Source organism: Tachysurus vachellii, chromosome 7 (genome assembly GCF_030014155.1).
Source record: "Tachysurus vachellii isolate PV-2020 chromosome 7, HZAU_Pvac_v1, whole genome shotgun sequence".
Classification (NCBI taxonomy): Eukaryota; Metazoa; Chordata; class Actinopteri; order Siluriformes; family Bagridae; genus Tachysurus; species Tachysurus vachellii.
Window position 1 is genome coordinate 29,002,956 of NC_083466.1, and position 20,013 is coordinate 29,022,968.

Consider the following 20,013-nt stretch of genomic DNA (forward strand, 5'->3'; position numbering starts at 1 on the left):
GAGAGAAGATTTACATCAGTGTGAAACTGTAATAAAATCAGAAAATCAGACACTCTGACACGCCTCAAACCTCCAAGATAATATAAAGTTAGATTCATATATAAGATTTATAAGTTAGATTCAGTACCAAGATCAATTCTATTACACATAAACATAAAGAATTAATAGACATAAAAATATTAACTTTATTTATTCATTAAAAATAAATAAGGGACTGAACACTTACATGACTCCAGGTTTTGTACACAGAATATCTGTTTCTTTATAATCTGTAATGACTCTTATAGGGATTGGTCGTATCTGAAATCTGAAACAGCACTGATCTGGTCCATCTACAGCTGTGTGAAAACATTTCTACATTTAGTTCTGTTATTAAATGTTCAATAAGAAAACATTAGACACTTTTATATCTAGTATCAGATGCAGATTATTGTAGCTATTAAACTGTATTATCTTAATGTAAGTGAGAACAGGAACTAGCTTGTATATAAAAAGTTTGTAATCAATTCCTGTATGAAAGAACAACAAAGTGTTTAATAAATAATAAATAATTCATTACTCCTGATACTTTCTGATACTCTTCAGCTCCTGTCATCAAATGCATCTCATCCTATGTTTTTAATGTTCTTTTTGTAAATTAGTGAATAATTACAGGGGGGGCACGGTGGCTTAGTGGTTAGCACGTTCCTCTCACACCTCCAGGGTCGGGGTTCGATTCCCACCTCCACCTTGTGTGTGTGGAGTTTGCATGTTCTCCCTGTGCCTCGGGGGTTTCCTCCGGGTACTCCGGTTTCCTCCCTCGGTCCAAAGACATGCATGGTAGGTTGATTCGCATCTCTGGAAAAATTGTCCGTAGTGTATGAGTGCGTGAGTGAATGAGAGTGTTTGTGTGTGCCCTGCGATGGGTTGGCACTCTGTCCAGGGTGTATCCTGCCTTGACGCCTGAGATAGGCACAGGCTCCCCGTAACCCGAGGTAGTTGGATAAGCGGTAGAAGATGAATGAATGAATAATTACATAAATAATTTTGATATTTTGTCTTTTAATTACAAGTTTACAATTTCACAGTTTCAAAGTTTACATGAGGAAAAAAACAAAAAGCTGCTTAACCGGCTTTAAATATGCAGAACTTATTTCTTTTTCTAAAAACAGAAACAGGTATGTTATTCTATTATATTACATTATGTATATAATGGTAAAATAAATAAAGAAAAATGATTTTTAAAAAAAATTTGAAATTAAGTCAATTTATAGTTTAAAAAACATATTCCACCTGCTCTATTACAGGAAATGAAGCACAAAATAAATAATAATTTGTTACTAATGGATAGAGATTCACTCACCTTTAGTGTTGTTCAGGCTGTTAATCAGACGCTGCCCAATTCTGATAATTTGATCCTTCACCCACTTGTTTTTGGGATCTGCACACACATGACGACCGTCCTGTAGAGTAAAGCTGTAGAGGAGAGAGAAGATTTACATCAGTGTGAAACTGTAATAAAATCAGAAAATCAGACACTCTGACACGCCTCAAACCTCCAAGATAATATAAAGTTAGATTCATATATAAGATTTATAAGTTAGATTCAGTACCAAGTTCAATTCTATTACACATAAACATAAAGAATTAATAGACATAAAAATATTAACTTTAATTATTCATTAAAAATAAACAAGGGACTGAACACTTACATGACTCCAGGATTTAGACACTCAGGATCTGTTACATTATAGTCTGTAATGACTCTTGCATTGATTGGTTGTGTCTGAAATCTGAAACAGCACTGATCTGGTCCAACTACAACTGTGTGAAAACATTTCTACATTTAGTTCTGTTATTAAATGTTCAATAAGAAAATATTAGTATCAGATGTGTGATACTCTTTTATATCTAGTATCAGATGCAGATTATTGTAGCTATTAAACTGTATTATCTTAATGTAAGTGAGAACAGGAACTAGCTTGTATATAAAAAGTTTGTAATCAATTCCTGTATGAAAGACCAACAAAGTGTTTAATAAATAATAAATAATTCATTACTCCTGATACTTTCTGATAATTACAAGTTATTTCTGTTTAGGCCTGTGACTGTTACTTTCTTTGTTATATTATCCCTTGCTACTATCACCATCAATTCCCTTGTCTTTTTCTATATTAAAACCTATGTGATTGGGAGTTATGTGCGTTCTGCATCTTTAGGTTCATTCCCCCTGCTCGCTGAGAGCTCTGAACTCTGAACTCTGAGCTCTGTAACGCAGGTTTATATTAATGTACTTATTCTAATAGGTTATTGTTTCCATAACAACCACCCATTCACAACGATGTGTAGAGCAGATGTGACATTTAAACTGCTTAAAATAAATGTTTAACACATTTGACACATTTGTTTAACATAAATAGAATAGCATTTATTTATTGACTCCAGTGTCAGGGCTTCCTTTGTCCACCATTCCAACATCTTCAGTACAGACGAGTTTACACTTTGCAGTTTCTTAGTAATATGACAAGATGTATTTTTGTTTTGTTTTATTAAATTGAAGAGAGAATAAAAGAGCAGCTGGTGAGGAACTAATGTTTATAATTGGTCTAATGTGAGTGAGAACAGGAACTACAGGGTAGCTTGTCTCACTGACATGTTCAAAACATGGGAAAGGTTACACTTTAAGACCTATATATTGTAACCGTTGAACATTTGCTGTGGTTTAAGAGAATAAAACAGTTGTGGACGTTCTGTTACAGAACAATCCTCATCTTTTCAGTGTAACAGTAACTCTGCTTCATCACACCACCACATCACTCAGTATTTTACTGTAACAGTGTGACAAACACACAGTGGTTTATTAATGCTGCTTATTTACAGAAACCTGATCAGCTTTTTAGGAAATTCATAATAATAATAATAATAATAATAATAATAATAATAATAATAATAATAATAATAATAATAATAATAATAATAAAGATTAACTTTATCTTACACTGGGCTGTTGTGAAGAGCTGAATGCAGGCGAGAACCAGCAGGAGAGAACGAGAGATCATGACTGCTGCTGATGATGATAAAGATAATGAGGATGTTGATGGTCAGATGAGCAGGCTTAGTTATTAGTGCAGATCTCACCTCACACTTCAGTCTTATATAGCTGGTGAGAGGTGAGGGAGAGTGTGGTTTGGGTGTTATGGTGACAAAAAGAAAAAAAAAACTCTCATAGGAAACACGTCTGTGGTTTTCAGCTAAGTGAGAAAGAACTGAATGTTTAACATGTTGTAACCAACCTCATCTTACACTACTGCATTAGTCATAAAATAAAAATTAAAGAAAATTGTCAGACGTCAATAAGATTTGTCTATAATGTCAGCTCTCTGTGAATACACAGAGATTTTTTAAAAAAACTCTTGTTATTAAAAGTCGTATATTTATTTTTCTTTTCTTACTTTATAAACAAACAGTTTTTTTAAATTATACATCAATTTTACACATAAAGGTTGTTGAAGGAAATTGGAGAAAGGATTGCAAAGGATTATCGCAAGAAGGAACATAACTCAATTCCTATAAGGAAACAGAGTAAGGTTAAATGGGCTAGAAGAGAAAAGCTCAAAATCAGAAAAGATAGACAGGAAAAGATAAATGAAAATAGATGACAACCTAATTAAGATAGAGTGCCTAGTAGAGATGGTGAGGAACTTAAATATTAATATAAAATAAAATGTTAGTATGAAACGAAGTATGATCATCTTTGTCGGGCTCTTCATGCTTTTTCTGAAGAGCCCGACAAAGATGATCATACTTCGTTAAGTTTTGTTTTTCAGAAGTTTAAGAGAACTCTGAGTCATTTTCTTTTATTACTTTTATGTAACTTTGTATAACCTGATATATAACTTTTTAGATTGTATGTAGGATTAAGTTGCAGCGAGCCTTGACTTAGATGAGTTTATGATTATCTTGTGCACTTGCAGAAGAGCACTGTGACCTGGATATCTTAACCACAGGTTTAACCAAATGTATATGACTATTGCTTGCTTAGCAGGGACATGTAACCAGAGCTTAGCAGCAAGAAAATTTAACTGTGTCAGATATATAACCATAGATGGCCATTTAAGTCTTTTGAATGATAAACCGGAAGAGACTCTGATGTACAGAGGGTATGGATGACAGAAAGAAATAGTGGTGACAGCAAGAGTTGCTGCGACCTATGTGTAATGTTGAACAATAACTGATGTAGAAAATGTGTATAAAAACCTATCTTGAAATATACACAGTGTGCATTCTAGTGTAGCCAGGCTCAGAGTGTGTTATACTCTGTGTGCATCAGAAAACAAACGCAAGCATACACTTGGAGAGTGTTTCTTGGTTTGTTACTGTTTTTGCATTTTAATTACGTTTACTTATTCTAATATTGTTTGATTATTTGATTATTATTTTATTTGTACTTTTCTTTTATTTTACTTTACATATGTAACACACATTTATCTGTATTACACTACTTTTAATAAAAACAAGGCTTCCCATTGTGAGGACCTTGAAAAGACAAGAAGGTCTAAGTCTGACTCCTTCATCTAAAGATTCAAACAATAGATTAGGTAGAAGAACTTGAAGAAGATCCTTTGTTAGAAGACCGAGGGACTTTGAAGGACACCGGCGTTCAAGGTAAAACCAACTCTGATAGTTGATCTTGTGTTTTCAAAACTAACCCGTGCAAACTAGGACACATTCCTAAGTGCGATTGTGGAAGGGTTTCCTACGCAGTTCGAAACAAGTGTCACTAAGGGACATGTATGTCAGTATAAATTACTTCATGGTCAATAAAGGTCCCACTTAGCAACCTTTTATATTTTCTCATTTTTAAATGATATTTAAGACGGAAAATAATTATTGCTATTCATCTGCCAGAAATTTAAAAAACATTGTTGAATTCATCTATTTGATATATCGTCGCTGTCGGGTGGAAACCTCCTATGTCCAAATTTGGTCAATTTCATATTTTTTCACATATCGATGCTATTGGTCAGTCCCCACGTGGGTCTGTTATTTTTACAAGTTATTAACCAATCTAAAGTCTTGAAAATAGCTTGAGCACAAATCTCTTAACTCCATTGGACGCTTCAACTGTCTGAGAAATCTCGTAACTCCACCTCTTCTTCACTCCGCAGGAGAGCTTCGCGGCATATTACTCCTCAAGATTAAGAGTTGCAACGAATCAACACGTCTTCTGAGGTAAATGTCTTCAAAACACTGGTTATTCATGATTCAGTTATATGAATTGTATAATAACAGTTTATATATTATATATAACATTTTTATCTCGAAGTAATGGTAACTTTTAGTGCTAAGGTGTAATGTACTGTATCGTTTCTGAGGCTGCTAGGCATGTCAAGGCAAACCATTATGTTCAACAAGTAGCTGCCTTTGCCGTCATGCTTATCACTTTAAGCAAGCTGGCTGGCTTTTTGCCTCGTTATTATATGCAAACATGGCGTATAACGTAGTGAAACGATAATTTGACCTTTATTAATTTTATTTTTTGCAGCAACCATGTCTGTGTCCTTAAAGGAACTCTGTCAGATGGTCAATGTGCCATATGATCAGGCAAGGGCCCTAATAGATAGTGAGAGCTCTGATGGTAGTGAGAGCTCTGATGGAGAGAGTGTAGAGAGAGAGGAAGCAACAGTGGTGGAGGATACAGTTGTGCAGGATACAGTGGTGCAGGATACAGTGGTGCAGGATACAGTGGTGCATGCTGGTAGAGAAAATTTCTGAGAGATATTTATGATTTCACATGCCAAAATGTATAAGTTTTATGCAGATGGATTTCACAACAATAGACTTTTCTTTAAAAATAAATTTTCACACTAATTGTACCATGTGTTTGAAAAGATTTCTCTGGTGGTCTGGAAGGAGAGGAGGCCTCGCTGCTGGCTGCAGGGCAGGTGCAGTTTGACACAGGTAGGTTAGATGCTTTTCTATCATTTGGATAAGGTCTATCAAAGGTAACACTTTACAATAATGTTCAGTTATAAGTCACATAATTATAAATTATTAGTAATTGATGAACTAATCATTTACCAAATGACTATATGTTCATAAATGATTAATAAGTGATATGATAACATTTTATGAATGTTGTATAAACTCAGTTATAAGTTAGTTTTAAATTATTAGTTAATACGTTCACAAATGATTAATAAGTGGTATGCTATACTGCATATCTGTATATATCAGTGATGAATAGTTTACACTTCTGATTAAGGGCTTCAGAAAGCTTTGTGAATAATTTATAAAATGTTAGCATGTCACTTGTTAATTATGTATAAATGTATAGTCATGTTTTGTAAATTATTAGTTCATCATTAACTAATAACTTATAAGTAAGTTATAAAGTGTTAGCTAGCCCTCAATGTTGACAGTTTATAAAGATGTAACTCATTCATGCACGTTTGGTTTGTGTGTGTATTTTGAAGTTTGCCATGGTGGAAGCGAAGAGGACCTGGATGCAGAGAATTTGTGCTCAGACGCTGAGGAAGATGCACCTCCAAGGAAAAGACTGAGAGCTGAAAACACCTGGAAGAAAGTCATCAACAAGAAAAGAAGAATGGTTGGGAAGTCATACACTGGAAAACAGAAGCAGAAGGAAATAATGAGGGAGCCACGGGCTATTGGGCCTAGATGTTTATCAGCAGCATGTGCCAAGTCAGCTAAACATCACTGCAGTGCAATCGGCGAGCCTGAGCGGAATAGCATATTCAATTACTTTTGGCAACATATGACCTGGGAGGAGAAGAGGATGCATGTGCATGCTCTAATTGATGTGGTCCCCGTGCCAAGGAGAAGGGGGACTGAAAATTCCCGAAGATCAAATTCCCTGTTGTTTTTTTTACGGGTCAGCGGGCAGAGAAGATGCGTCTTCAAAAGTATGTTTTTGTCTACCCTAGGAATAGGCGAGTGGTCTGCCCTAAACTGGGCAAAGGAGGGATACACGCAAGCAGACACTGAGGGACAAACACACAACAACGCACGTCGTTCAGTGGCAGGCCATGAATTCATCCGCAGCTTTTTGCAGGACCTGCCAAAGGTGCCCTCACACTACTGTAGATCCACAACATCCAAACAGTATCTGGAACCTGTGTTTTAGTCGATGGCTGATCTGTATGCAGTGTATTGTTGCGTTGCAGCAGAGAAGAATGTAACACCTTTGTCAAGGCAAGTGTTTACAGATGAGTTCAAGCGTCTCAACCTAGGCATTTACCACCCAAAAAAGGACCAGTGCAACATCTGTTGTGCTTTCAAGACCAGCAACTTACCTGATGACAAGTGGCAGCACCACCTCCTTCAAAAAGAAGAGGCCCGCACCGAAAAGCTGTCCGACAAAAGCAAGGCCAGCAACAAGATCATGGTCATATGTATGGACTTACAAGGCCTCCTTTTGTGCCCAAAGCTAAAAGCCTCTTCCTTGTATTATAAAACAAAGCTTGCGGTTCACAATTTCACCATGTACAACATGCTGACACACAGTGCTACATGTAATGTCTGGCATGAAGGTGAGGGATCCCTGTCTGCCAGTGAGTTTGCTTCATGCATTGTTGACTACCTCTCTGCACACACTGAGGCTGACACATTTATTCTGTTTAGTGACGGCTGCGGGTATCAGAACAGGGCACTAGAGAAAGGGCATACTCAGATGGAATGCGACTCCGTTCACAGCGTCATCGAGAGGCGTCTGAGGGACCAGGATGTGTATCTCCCAGCGGAGTATGTTAACTTGATGAAGAGGGCCCGTGTGAAGCCTCATCCATACAAAGTCAAGTACATCGACCACACCTTCTTCCAGGACTTCACCAAGCGGAGGCTCTGCAAGTCTCTGCGCTCTGGAGTAAGGCCTGGTGACCTAACTGTCCATGATATCAGAGCCATCAGGTAATTGCCAATGTAAATCTTATGTCTTACCAATATACTGTAGGCATGACATTATGATGTTGCATATTTTTTAATGAAACAGTGATTACAGTGATTACTTTGTTGTGTTATATTTTGTGCTATTAGGTACAATAACAATGGAATGATGGACTTGAAAATAAACCATTCTGATGACTGGCGTCCACATCCGAGTCACAAACTCCGAAACTCCACCTCAGACAGCCACACAGTCACCCCACTCTATTCAGACAGCCTGAAGATCAAAGAGCTGAAATTTTAAACATCTCCAAGACCTGAAGGAAGTCATCTCAAAGGACTTTCACAGCTTTTATGACAATTTGCTCTACTAGTTTAATACACACAGAGCATCACAGATACATGCACACAGACACACAGACAAGGGCTCACCCTACTCACAAACACAAATACACTCAGCAATGGGCTTAGTAAAGCAAGTCTTAAAAGGATAGTTCACCCAAAAATAAGAATTCTGTCAACATTTTCTCACCCTCATGTTGTTACAAACCTGAACACAAAGGAAGATATTTTGAGAAATGTTTGTAACCAAACCATTCATGGACCCCATTTACAGTACTTCCATAGTATTATTTTTTCCCTACAAGTTTTTTCCCAATCCTGGAAGTGAACGGGGTCCACGAACGGTTTGGTTACAAACATTTCTCGAAATATCTTCCTTTGTGTTCATCAGAACAAGGAAATGTATACAGGTTTGTAACAACATGAGAGTGCGTAAATGATGACAGAATTTTCATTTTTGGGTGAACTATCCCTTTAACTATGATTTTATCTATGTTTATCTGTGTTATTGATGAATTTTAAATATCTTTATATTACTATTTATTACTGCTTATTATACATGTTCATTGACGTTTTATAATGTTTCGAATATAATATTTGAATTAAATTGAATGTTTTGGATTCCACTATTAAATTATTGTTTTTATTATTATTTTACTGACTTTAAGTCAGCCTACTTATAGACAATGCCTCTCTTGGCACTGTGCATGTAAAACACTGTTTTTTCTAACAAGTGAACATAGTTAGGTTAGATACATTTGAGTAGGCCTGTTTTGTTAAAAATCAATAGCTGTAATGCTTCTGTGCAGAAAGAAACCCGTGAGCCACGGAGGTAAGTTTGCGAGCAGATTAGACTAATTTCCACCTATTACACAGCCTAATCAGCTTATCGTGTTTTGTATTGCATCACTTATAGCTCTTAGACCTTTAAAATAGAGTTTAGGAGTTCAGCGACGTCTGTGTCCGTACCATTCTTATCAATGACAGCATAATCTCGTATCTCCCTGCTCCCAAGTCATAAAGCTTGTATCTTCGATAAAACGTGACTTTGGGAAAATGTTGTGTTCATGTTGGTACACAACAGTATATGATAGCAATATAAGGTATAATAACAACTTTAACGATACAATGTTTAATAACTCAAAAAAATATGCCATTTTTAATTTCCTGAAAAATAATGGTTTTGGAGATACGAGGATTCCGCCCGACAGCGACGATATGTGAGTATATATATATATATATATATATATATATATATATATATATATATATATATATATATATATATATTTATTTATTTTTTTTTTAAACATGAAAATATTATATTGGGAAAGATAACTGGACATAATATTCCAATGTACGTTATATAAAAGTCTAGACGATTTTATGTCATTTTATATCTGTCAGTGTTCAGTTTTGGACATCAAAGTTTTCTGTATCTCAGTGACGATATTATAATAATTATATACTTGATCAACGCTTTGATGTGCATTTGAAAATATTTTTGTGCTTTTGATTTTCTTTAATGTTAACATGGCTGGTCCCAGTCATTCTAGTGTAACAGTTAAATGGTTGTAAATATATTGCATGAAGAAAATAAGGCAGTTCTTAGTCCTGATTCAGAGTCTGAAATATCTGATGCGTACGATCTAGACTTTGTGCCATAGGGTCAATCTGGAATGTCGCACATCAAAGTATGCTGCTACGATTTGTCACTTCAAAATACGCATTTTAAAAAACCATTGATGCCTTTGAGTTCAACTGTCTGTGCATTTGCGCACCAGGCAATGCACCTATGGGGTAACTGCATTGGGCAACAACCTGTGAAAATAATAATTCGACTAATCATAGCGCCAGTTTAAAACTCTTCAATGCTACAAGAGGAGAGCCGTCAAAACGAATGTGGTTTTCATCTGTCTCTGTCCGTCTTCAATTCTTCTTACAGTGACTGTTTTTTACAAGTGAGGACTTAACGTTTCAAAGGTAAATGGCCAGAATTGTGAATTTCATCCATTTTAATAAGCCTGCCGAACCACAGGCGTCGTTAGACTCCTTTGGGCATGTGCCCAAGTGTCCGGTGTTGTGCCTCAAGTTTTACGCACAGATCAAGTTTTACTTTATTTGCCAGTATTTATATAGGAAACGTAAGTCATGCCTGTAAATGCATTGCCGTCATACTTTAACGGAAAAGACAATCTGGCGCGAGCACGCAGAAATCAATATCCGCAAGCATCTGTGTATCCCTTTTATAGCAGTCATGCTATAACATGACGAAACTAATGTCATTTTTTAAATATCAATCGTATTCTGACTCGATTGTTACTGGCTCCTGTAGATCACATCTGATGGACATCAGATTTTTTTGTGGAAAGCAGTGAAATAGAAGCAGAAAGTAGAAATGATGAGGGAGGTATTATTATATGATCAGCCAGTCAAAACCATAGTGAAGTCTAGAGTCTTGCATTATTGCTGAGAAAATTAACACATGTATGTGTTGTCAGATATGAAGTTACTGTTTAGTTCATTAAATCTAATTTATGCCAATACATAAAGAGTTGTTAAAATAGTATGCAGATATTATACACAAACGATCATGCACATAACGTTATACTCTATATTTTAGTTGCTACTCAAAAGTAAAGTAAGTTGAGTAAGTTGCTACTCAAAAAATTTTTCCAAGGTTGGCAGGTCTTCAAATAGAAAAGTTCTGAAATGAATACGAATGAACAACTGAGAGAGAAAAAGTGGTTATACATACATATATATATACGTATATGTGTGTGTGTGTGTGTGAGGGTCAAGTGGTAATGCAAAGATGACAGTAATTAGCATGCTATGTAGCATGTAAATCACACAGAAGTGTATTACCATGAAACATTATCATTTCTATAGTAACTGCTCATTGACAAGGACAGGATTTGAAATGTGTCCCCATTTTGAAAACTCCCTCGAGTTTTCAGATCCACATTGGCATGATAATTTTTACTGCATAGAACCACCACTTGGGGGCGCTGCTGCTCAGGAAGCATAGAGAATACACAGACATGATAGGAATTCAATCTACTTTTAAAGGGATGGTAAAACACGTTTTTTCGAAGGCTTGATTGTGTTTGTGGAGTGCACTGTAACATGTGTTCATGCTTCGTTTTTTAAAAAATTGCATTATTTTTCATATTTTTCCTTTATTCTACACTGCTCTGTCCCTCCTTGTAAAATGGTCTGATGGTTTCCGGGTTCTATGAAGCCAGTCCCTCAAAAATAGCAATGGGCTTAGATTGGTTAGCTGTGGCCCAGTGTGTTGTGATTCGCTAACCGCCTAGTGCACGTTTTTCGGAAACATCACAAGCCTTACCTTTACCAGTAGTCTTATTTAATATTCTCAGAGGAGGGGTTTATGTAAATATTGGGCTTAGTGACGTCAGCAACCCTGGAGGAATGTTGTGTAGTCCCTACCGGCCGTTTGCTGTAGTCCTTAGAAATGGATTTCTTTAAAAGCAAATATCTCCCTTTGCTTAAAACTTTGAACGTTGTAACTTTGAAGATGTTGTTTATGCTCAAACAGGAACATTACACACTAGCTAAAGTTAGAAAAGTGAAATCATGTTTTACCACCCCTTTAATTGAATCTGCATTGAATGAAGCTAAGAGTCGATTCCATCTGCTCACAAATGATTCATTTCCATTTTCCCTAAAATGGATAGTCTATGATCTGTGATCTAAACAGTGACCTCTATAATGACCGGTGATTGTGCTTCTTTGTCTAACTGTGGACAAATTTTACATACTCTCATTAGACTGTACAATACGGTGGCCGAGAAGTGCAAAACACATTAACAAATCTGAAAACAAAACAACAAATGCAAAAACAAATGAACAAATCCGAGAACACATTAACAAATCCGAAATTCCCTTGTATTTTTTGCATCTATACAACATTTATCAGACTGTATATTTATAATCACACCCTCCAGTGTCACCCATATGAGGATGAGGTTCCCCTTTGAGTCTGGTTCCTCTCAAGGTTTCTTCCTTTATCATCTAAGGGAGTTTTTCCTCCCCACAGTCACCTGAGTCACCTCAGATTTGCTCATTGGGGATAAATACATACACATTGTGATCTAAATATATCTAATATTAATCTTGAATTTTGTATTCTATTAATCTTTATATTATTCTTTATATTAACCTTTTGTTCTATGTTTATTTTCTGTAAAGCTGCTTTGAGACAATGTCAGTTGTAAAAAGCGCTATACAAATAAACTTGAATTGAATTGAATGGGGTGGAAATGCGGATAAGAATGTTATATATTATTTATTTTGTATTGATAATGTTCAAAATATGTAAAGTGAAGGCAAAGAGAGTTAAAAGTGATGTGTGCAGTGTGCAAAGTATGGTGATCGAAAAGGTTCGTCGAGGTAGTAATGCCATGTGTGAGTATGAGTCCATAGACATCTGGTTCTAGGTGTACTGTTGGTTCACGAATTGGATGGCCTGTGGGAAGAAGCTCCTCCTCGTTCTCTCTGAGTTTGCCTTCAGAGAATGGAAACGTTTTCCTGACTGCAACAAAGAAAGGAGTCCATTGTTGGGATGGCTGAGGTCCTTTACAATCTTCCTGGCTTTGTTCCATCATCGCTTGCTGTAGATTGACTTCAGTTCAGGACTCGTCAGTGGCGGCTGGTGCGTTCGGCTGATCCTCAGGATCACTTGAGTCCGGGTCCAAAAACAGCGGTTGTTGAGTTTGTTGTACACCAATAGAAATAAAAGTGTCTCTGTCATATGTAATAATGGCCATCGTGAAGATATGTAGCTGTCTGGGCTAGAAAAACTGCAAAATATTTACAAAAATGAACAAAGTGTGATCGGAGCAGTCGCGATGGCAGCAGACCTCACCGGCGCCATTCCCATTTGAAATGTGTCCCCATTTTTAGAACTTTTCAGATCCACATTTTTGAATCGTACCTTTTTTCAGAACCACAGCGTCAGGTGTCATGATCATTTTTACTGCATGGAACCACAACTTGGGGGCGCTGCTGCTCATGAAATATAGAGAGTAAACAGACATGACGTGAATTCAGTCTGCTTTAATCTAAGCTCAGGGGGCACGGTGGCTTAGTGGTTAGCACGTTTGCCTCACACCTCCAGGGTTGGGGGTTCGATTCCTGCCTCCGCCTTATGTGTATGGAGTTTGTATGTTCTCCCCGTGCCTCGGGGGTTTCCTCCGGGTACTCCGGTTTCCTCCCCCGGTCCAAAGACATGCATGGTAGGTTGATTGGCATCTCTGAAAAATTGTCCGTAGTGTGTGATTGCGTGAGTGAATGAGAGTGTGTGTGTGCCCTGCGATGGGTTGGCACCCCGTCCAGGGTGTATCCTGCCTTGATGCCCGATGACGATGCCCGATAAGCACAGGCTCCCTGTGACCTGAGGTAGTTCGGATAAGCGGTAGAAAATGAGTGAGTGAGAGAGAGAGTAATCTAAGATCAATGAAGCGAAAAGTCGAATTCCATCAGCTCACAAACGATTTATTTATTTTATTGCCATTTTCTGTGGCCAAATCTTAAATATTCTCATTAGACTGTACACCCTTCTGTTTGGTTCATTTTCTCTCTTTTCTTTTAAAAAATAAATTAAATAAAATAAATAAATAAATACATAAATAAATACCATTTAAATAAAATATTAATAAAATATGAAGTATCTTTTTGGGGTTATTTGTATGTTATCTGGTCCATCTCCATCTGTGTGAAAACAGGGGGGATGTGGTAGCCTAATGTTTAAGGTGTTGGGCTACCAATCGGAAGGTTGTGAGTTCGATTCCTGCATACGCCAAGCTGCCATTGCTGGGCCCCTGAGCAAGGCCCTTAATCCTCAATTGCTCATTTGTATAAAAATGAGATAAAAAATGTAAGTCGCTCTGGATAAGGGCGTCTGCTAAATGCTGTAAATGTTAAACATTTCTACATTTAGTTCTGTGATTAAATGTCCAATAAGAAAATATTAGACTATTTTATAACTAGATTTCAGATGCAGACTATTGTAGCTATTAAACTGTATTATCCTAATGTAAGTGTTATAGACTGAGCTATGGATGATTGACCTGTAGGGGGCGATCTATTGCCAATCTATCAATCTATTTGACCTGGGTTAAATACTCCCCCCCCAACTGCTCCCTGGGCGCCACAACATAAATGGCTGCCCACTGCTCCGGGTGTGTGTTCACGTCACTACAGCAAAGAAGAAGATGTTAATTGTGGATATAATCCACCTGTGATCCTGTGAAATGTGTGTGTATGGTTTGCCTGGTTCCTCCTGACTAAATTGCCTCTTGATCAGATATGTCTCTCTCAAGTTATTACATTTTGGCGACAAGGGCGAAAGCAAGGAGAATAAAGTTTTGAAAAGGTGAAAAAGCTGGATCCGTACAAGCGGGAGCTTTGGAAAAGATGGCCAACATGGTAGGAACACTCACACCATTTGATAATCAATCGCAATCTTGGGAAGAATATTGTGAAATCTTGCAACATTTCTTTGAAGCAAATGAGATTACAGATGCAGCAAAGCAAAAAGCTATACTGTTGATCATTGTAGGAAATCAAACATACAGTCTACTGGGAATTTATTGAGTCCAGTTAAACCAGGAACAAAGACTTTTTTTTAGAATTAGTGGATTTACTGAAATCCAAAACCCAGTGAGATTGTTCAACAGGATAAATTCAATTCAAGATCAAGAGATGACGGGGAAAGTGTTCTTGAGTATGTGGCAGTATTAAGGAAATTGGCTAATGATTGTTATTATGAAGAAAAATTAACAGAGATGCTGTGGGAGAGACTGGTCTGTGGAATAAATGCTGACCGTATTCAATGTAGACTGCTGGCAGAATCAGAGTTAACGTTTGAGGAGGCGTTGAAAATAGCTCAAGCATTGGAAACAGCCAATAAAGATGTAAAGGATTTGCAAGCTCAACATTCAGAAACCTCCATTTCAATGAGAGTGCATAAAATGTCAGTAAAGCAAGATAGTCAAGGTATAGCATGTTACCGATGTGGGAATTTGCAACATTTGGCCAGTGAGTGTAGATTTATTTAAGAGAAATGTCAGAAATGTGGGAAACAAGGACATATAATGAAAGTATGTAGATCAAAAATTTCCATCAAAGAAACAAGCTTTCAAGGGGGAGAAAGACACAAGCAAGTTGTGGCCAGAAGAGGACAGAGATCACATTATGTCAGCAGAGATGAAAAAAGTGAATCCGATGAAGAAGGTATTTTTACAGTGTACAGTTTGAAAGAGACAGAGATTCCTAAGATTGCTCCTCTGACTATTACATTGGCTGTAAATGATTCAAACATACCTTTTGAAGTGGATACCTGCTGTGGCGTGACTGTAATGAATGGGTCAATTTTTTGCAAATTATGGGAAGAACATAAAAATCCAGAAAGACCTGTTCTTTGAAGTTAAATACTTGTACTGGTCAAGCCCTACCAGTGGGGCATGATGGGGCATGAGGTGATAGTATGCTGCGAAGCTCCACAGTAAAGACACAATCTTTGATTAAGTCTCCGCTGACGTTCTGAAAGTGAGAGATGAGTGGAATTGCATGGGTGTAGGTTCTGGAGGAGCGAACTCTGGCCGGCTGGGAGAAACAGTTGGTGAATTTTCCATCGTAGGACAACCTAGTCGGCGATGATCCGTGCAAATGGACAGTTGAATAAATTTCTCCAATCCCATTAGATCATCGTAAGAGGCGAGATGTATCCGTAATGACAGATTCAATCCATTACGATATGCTGTCATCAACAAAGCTTCATTCCACCCACTCACTGCAGTTAGGGTGCGAAACTTTACAGCATAGTCAGTGACATTCATGCCCCCTTGTTGCAAGTGATACAATTCATCAAGTGCAGAGGAATCAGCATCAGAAATATGAAAAACTTTCTTGAAATGAGAGAGGAATAATGGATATGACTGTACCGTCGGGGAGTTTTGTTGCCACAATGAGTCTGCCCATTGGAGAGCCTTCCCTCAGAGATGTGAAATGATGGAAGCAATTTTAGAGCGTTTGGTGGGATATTGTTGCGGTTGCATCTCGAACATCTGGTGCAATTCTCCGCAAAACCAGAGTAGGGCGCCAGGCTGGGAATGGGGGATGTGACTACGGTGGCAGAGGAAGACGTTCCTGTGACAGGTGCGGTGGTGCTGGATTGTAGCGATGAGTGAAGAAGATCCACTAGTTCATAAATGGGATCCAATGCTGGGATTTTCATCTTGCTTTCGGTATTTGGTCTGGCCTTCTGTAATGATACACATGCTACAGACCAAGGGGGATTGCCATAGTACATATGATATTTATATAAACCCATTTAGAATGAGGTTCATGTAAATTTACCATTCTCTATTTGTTTATCTTCCGACAGTGTAAAATTACAAGCGTGCTCCAAAGATTCCTTTGCCTGTTAGACGGGGGAATGCTGCAGACCATCATGGAGTGCACGGTCCATGAAGCCCGCAGAACAGAGCCGGACTGGAATTGGCAATTCATGAACTGATGCCATTCATTTCAATTCTGTTTGTAAGAGCAATCATGTGTCCCGTTGGTGCCATTGTGGATTGCTGGCCAGAAAGCTTTCTGGTGCCATTAATCAAAGTGACAATGTCCCGAGATAGATTCATTTCAATTATGCAACACCTTCGATTTGATGACAAGGACACGCGGGAAGAACGGGTGAAAACAGACAAATTTGCTGCGATCTCCGTCATCTGGACACGTTTCAACAAGAACTGTGCTGAGAGTTTTTACTCCAGGAGAACACATGACCATAGATGAAAAGCTGTTCCCTACCAAGGTTCGCTGTCCATTCACACAGTATATCGCAACCAAGCCAGACAAATTTGGGATCGAGTTCTGGATGGCCACGGATTTGGAGACCAAATATGTCTGCAATGCATCTCCTTACTTGGGAAAGGACAGCAGTCGTCAGAAGGGAGAGAGGCTGGCAGAGAGCGTGGTCATGAATCTGATGGAGCCATTTTTGGATGATGGGAGAAATGTCATGACGGACAATTTCTTTACTTCACTGTCACTGTCGCACAGACTGCTGCAGGGCAAAACAATGCTACTGGGCATGGTGAATAAAGTCTGCCGTGAACTTCCTCAACTTGCAAAAGACACTGCACAGCGAGAGGTATTCTCCACTTCAGTGCTTAGAAGTATCAGTGTCTCCTTGACAATTTATGCACCTAAAAAAAACAAGACTGTGTGTGTTCTAAGTTCCATGCACCAAGACGTGCCGATCAGTGACGGCAGAAAGAGGAAACCCAACACGATAACAGACTATAACCACATGAAGGTATGCGAATGTGTGTATAATTTTACACCAGTGCTACAATGTTTTCTGATGTGTACTATACAGGCCTATAGAAAAAAAGCACATATACTCATGACTCTCTCTCTCTCTCTCTGTTTTTACAGTGTGGTGGCCAGTAGCGGTTTTTTTACAATATGCTGGACCTGGCGGCGGTGAATGCCTACATTTTGTACAAGGCATGTACAGGGTGGACAGGCAAAAGAAGATTGTTTCTGAGTCTTCTAGCTAAGGAACTTCATTGCCGATTCATGCAGCACAAGGAAATACTGGCACAGAGGCCTTCTGCTGAAGCTGCTGCAGCTGCTGTGCCAGGGAGTGTACAGACAACGCAGTGCCAGGTGCAAGAGAGCTGCAACAGGAATCGCAGCAGGTTTACCTGTGCAACATGTCAGAAATTCACCTGTGCCAAATGCAGGGATGATGGACACTGGGTCTGCAAACGCTGTGAAGTTTGAAACACTTTAATATAAAACAGACTTGTGTATCCATATATTGTGAATGTGTGTCTTTTGTATAAATTCGGCAGGCATTTCTGAAGGTTTCCATGTCACACACAAAGGTTCGGCCTGCCTTGGTTTGAGCTAACAAATGCAAATGTGCCAGGCCTCACAGGTAATGGGTGTATTTGCACAACAAAAGCAGGAGAACAAAAAAGCTGGTCCATTTTTGGATTTATAGGCAATCAGTGTTTTCAACCTGATGCATGCAGCTACCAGAAACCAGTGGAGGAGAGCAGCAGTGGGGTGGTGTGGTGAACTTGAGCAGGTTGAAAACAAGTAATGCAGCTGCATTTTGGATCATTTGTAGAGGACATATTGCATTCATAGGTAGACCTGACTGCAGTGAGTTGCAGTAGTCCAGTCTCAAATGTATAAAAAATTTCAAATGCTTCTCATGTTATAGAGAAGAAACTGAGCTGTGACTAAATGGGAGATCAGATCATTTTGTAGGGATATAGCCTTGTGGGACACCAGTGGAAAGTCTGCTTTGAGAAAATGTCACTACCCTCCATGTTTTCTGATACCAAATGCTAAATGCCTGATAGTGACCTTCCAGGTAGGACGCAAACTATTCTCATGCTGATCCACCGATTCCAAAATTCCTTAGGGTGGACAATAGAGTCTTATGGTTGACTATCAAATGCCACTGAAAGGTCGAGAAGGATGAGGATAGTTAAAGTTTGCACTGATGAAAATAGGACCACAGAATGCCCCGGAGGCGTTTGTGAACCTCTGAGCATGCCACGCAACTGTGAGGCTGGTCCAACTCGCAGTGGGTTGTCTGAGGCTGCCCCTATTTTTATCCATAATGAAGAAGCTCACTGCACTGGGGCCAGAAGCCTTGCTAAAAACCTCTTTGAATTCCTGGTACACATGAGATAGTTGGAAACTTTGGTCTCTTTGGACACAGAGGTGGATACCACTAATAATGTATGCCTGTTTGGACAGTGGTTGGCAGTATGGGGACAATCAGGTAAGTTGCCCCCTATGACCAGGACAGATAGGGGTTATGGAGCTCCATCCACGGCAGGCCCGGTATGACTGGGTATTTATTGGAGATAGTAACCAGCAGCTGAAGGTGCTCTTGATGGAGAGTGCAAAACTGGAGAAGTGGAGACTCTGTGCTATGGAAAATATGGGCCCAGTGGGCCCCCATTAATGTCTTGGATTATTATGGGTCGAAGGCAGTGGATCAGTGAGGAATCTGAGATCTGAATGGATCTGTTTGGCTTGACCTGCCATGTACTGTGATTAAATGCTTGGTAAGAAACTAGACATTTTACATATAGTACAAGGTGTGCAATGAGCAAAAACAGTGTGCAAAAACTGTGAAAACTGTGTATCGCCATATCATTGATATGGTGATCAATTCTTTCAGGACAGAGGAGTTTATGCTTTGCAGTTTCCTGGTAAAATGACAATGTCTTATTAATTTGAAGAGGGAATTAAACAAAGCTGGTGAGGAAACCACTGTTTATAGCAGTTAAATAACATAAATTGAATGAATGAAATAGGGATGTATCGATCCGATATTTTGGATCGGTATCGGTGCAGATCCAAGCATTCTGAGTGGATCAGGTATCATGGGGTGCGTGACCGATCCAAATCCGATACCCGTGGTCATGGGCGTCGGAACCGTCGGACAAGACCCACCCACTTTTTAAGACCAATAATATTGGACCCACCCACTTTTACCGTCTCTATTCAGCACATATGTCTTTTTTTTATTACTTTTATTTTTATTATTTAGTGCTGCCAGTCGAATCCATTCTGCTTGAGGAATGCCCTAATAAATTAAACTCCATTCCACGTTTTACCTACAGCATTGCCCACACTCCTGCTTCCTGAAATCCATGGGCGTCTGAACCATTATATGTGTGTGGGACAGGACCCATCCACTTTTTATTTACTTCCGACGCCCAT

The 20,013-nt window shown here is 38.6% G+C and overlaps 2 protein-coding genes across 2 annotated transcripts in view; one reads left to right on the top strand and one right to left on the bottom strand.

Annotated features, from left to right (window-relative positions):
• The window catches only part of LOC132849129 (uncharacterized), an 82,427-nt gene that overhangs the window by 14,364 nt on the left and 48,050 nt on the right, over positions 1-20,013 (bottom strand). Inside the window, exons 2-5 of the mRNA XM_060875332.1 lie at positions 2,978-3,046; positions 1,692-1,803; positions 1,343-1,455; positions 227-338 (exon numbers count right to left, since the gene is read on the bottom strand). Coding sequence (XP_060731315.1) covers positions 227-338; positions 1,343-1,455; positions 1,692-1,803; positions 2,978-3,038 — 398 coding nt within the window. The 5' untranslated portion in view covers positions 3,039-3,046. The remainder of the gene's footprint in view (positions 1-226; positions 339-1,342; positions 1,456-1,691; positions 1,804-2,977; positions 3,047-20,013) is intronic.
• Positions 5,481-7,126, top strand: LOC132849269 (uncharacterized). Its single transcript, XM_060875521.1, has 3 exons — positions 5,481-5,737; positions 5,872-5,940; positions 6,456-7,126. The coding sequence occupies exons 1-3, from the start codon at positions 5,530-5,532 to the stop codon at positions 7,124-7,126; spliced, it is 948 nt and encodes a 315-aa protein (XP_060731504.1). The 5' UTR covers positions 5,481-5,529.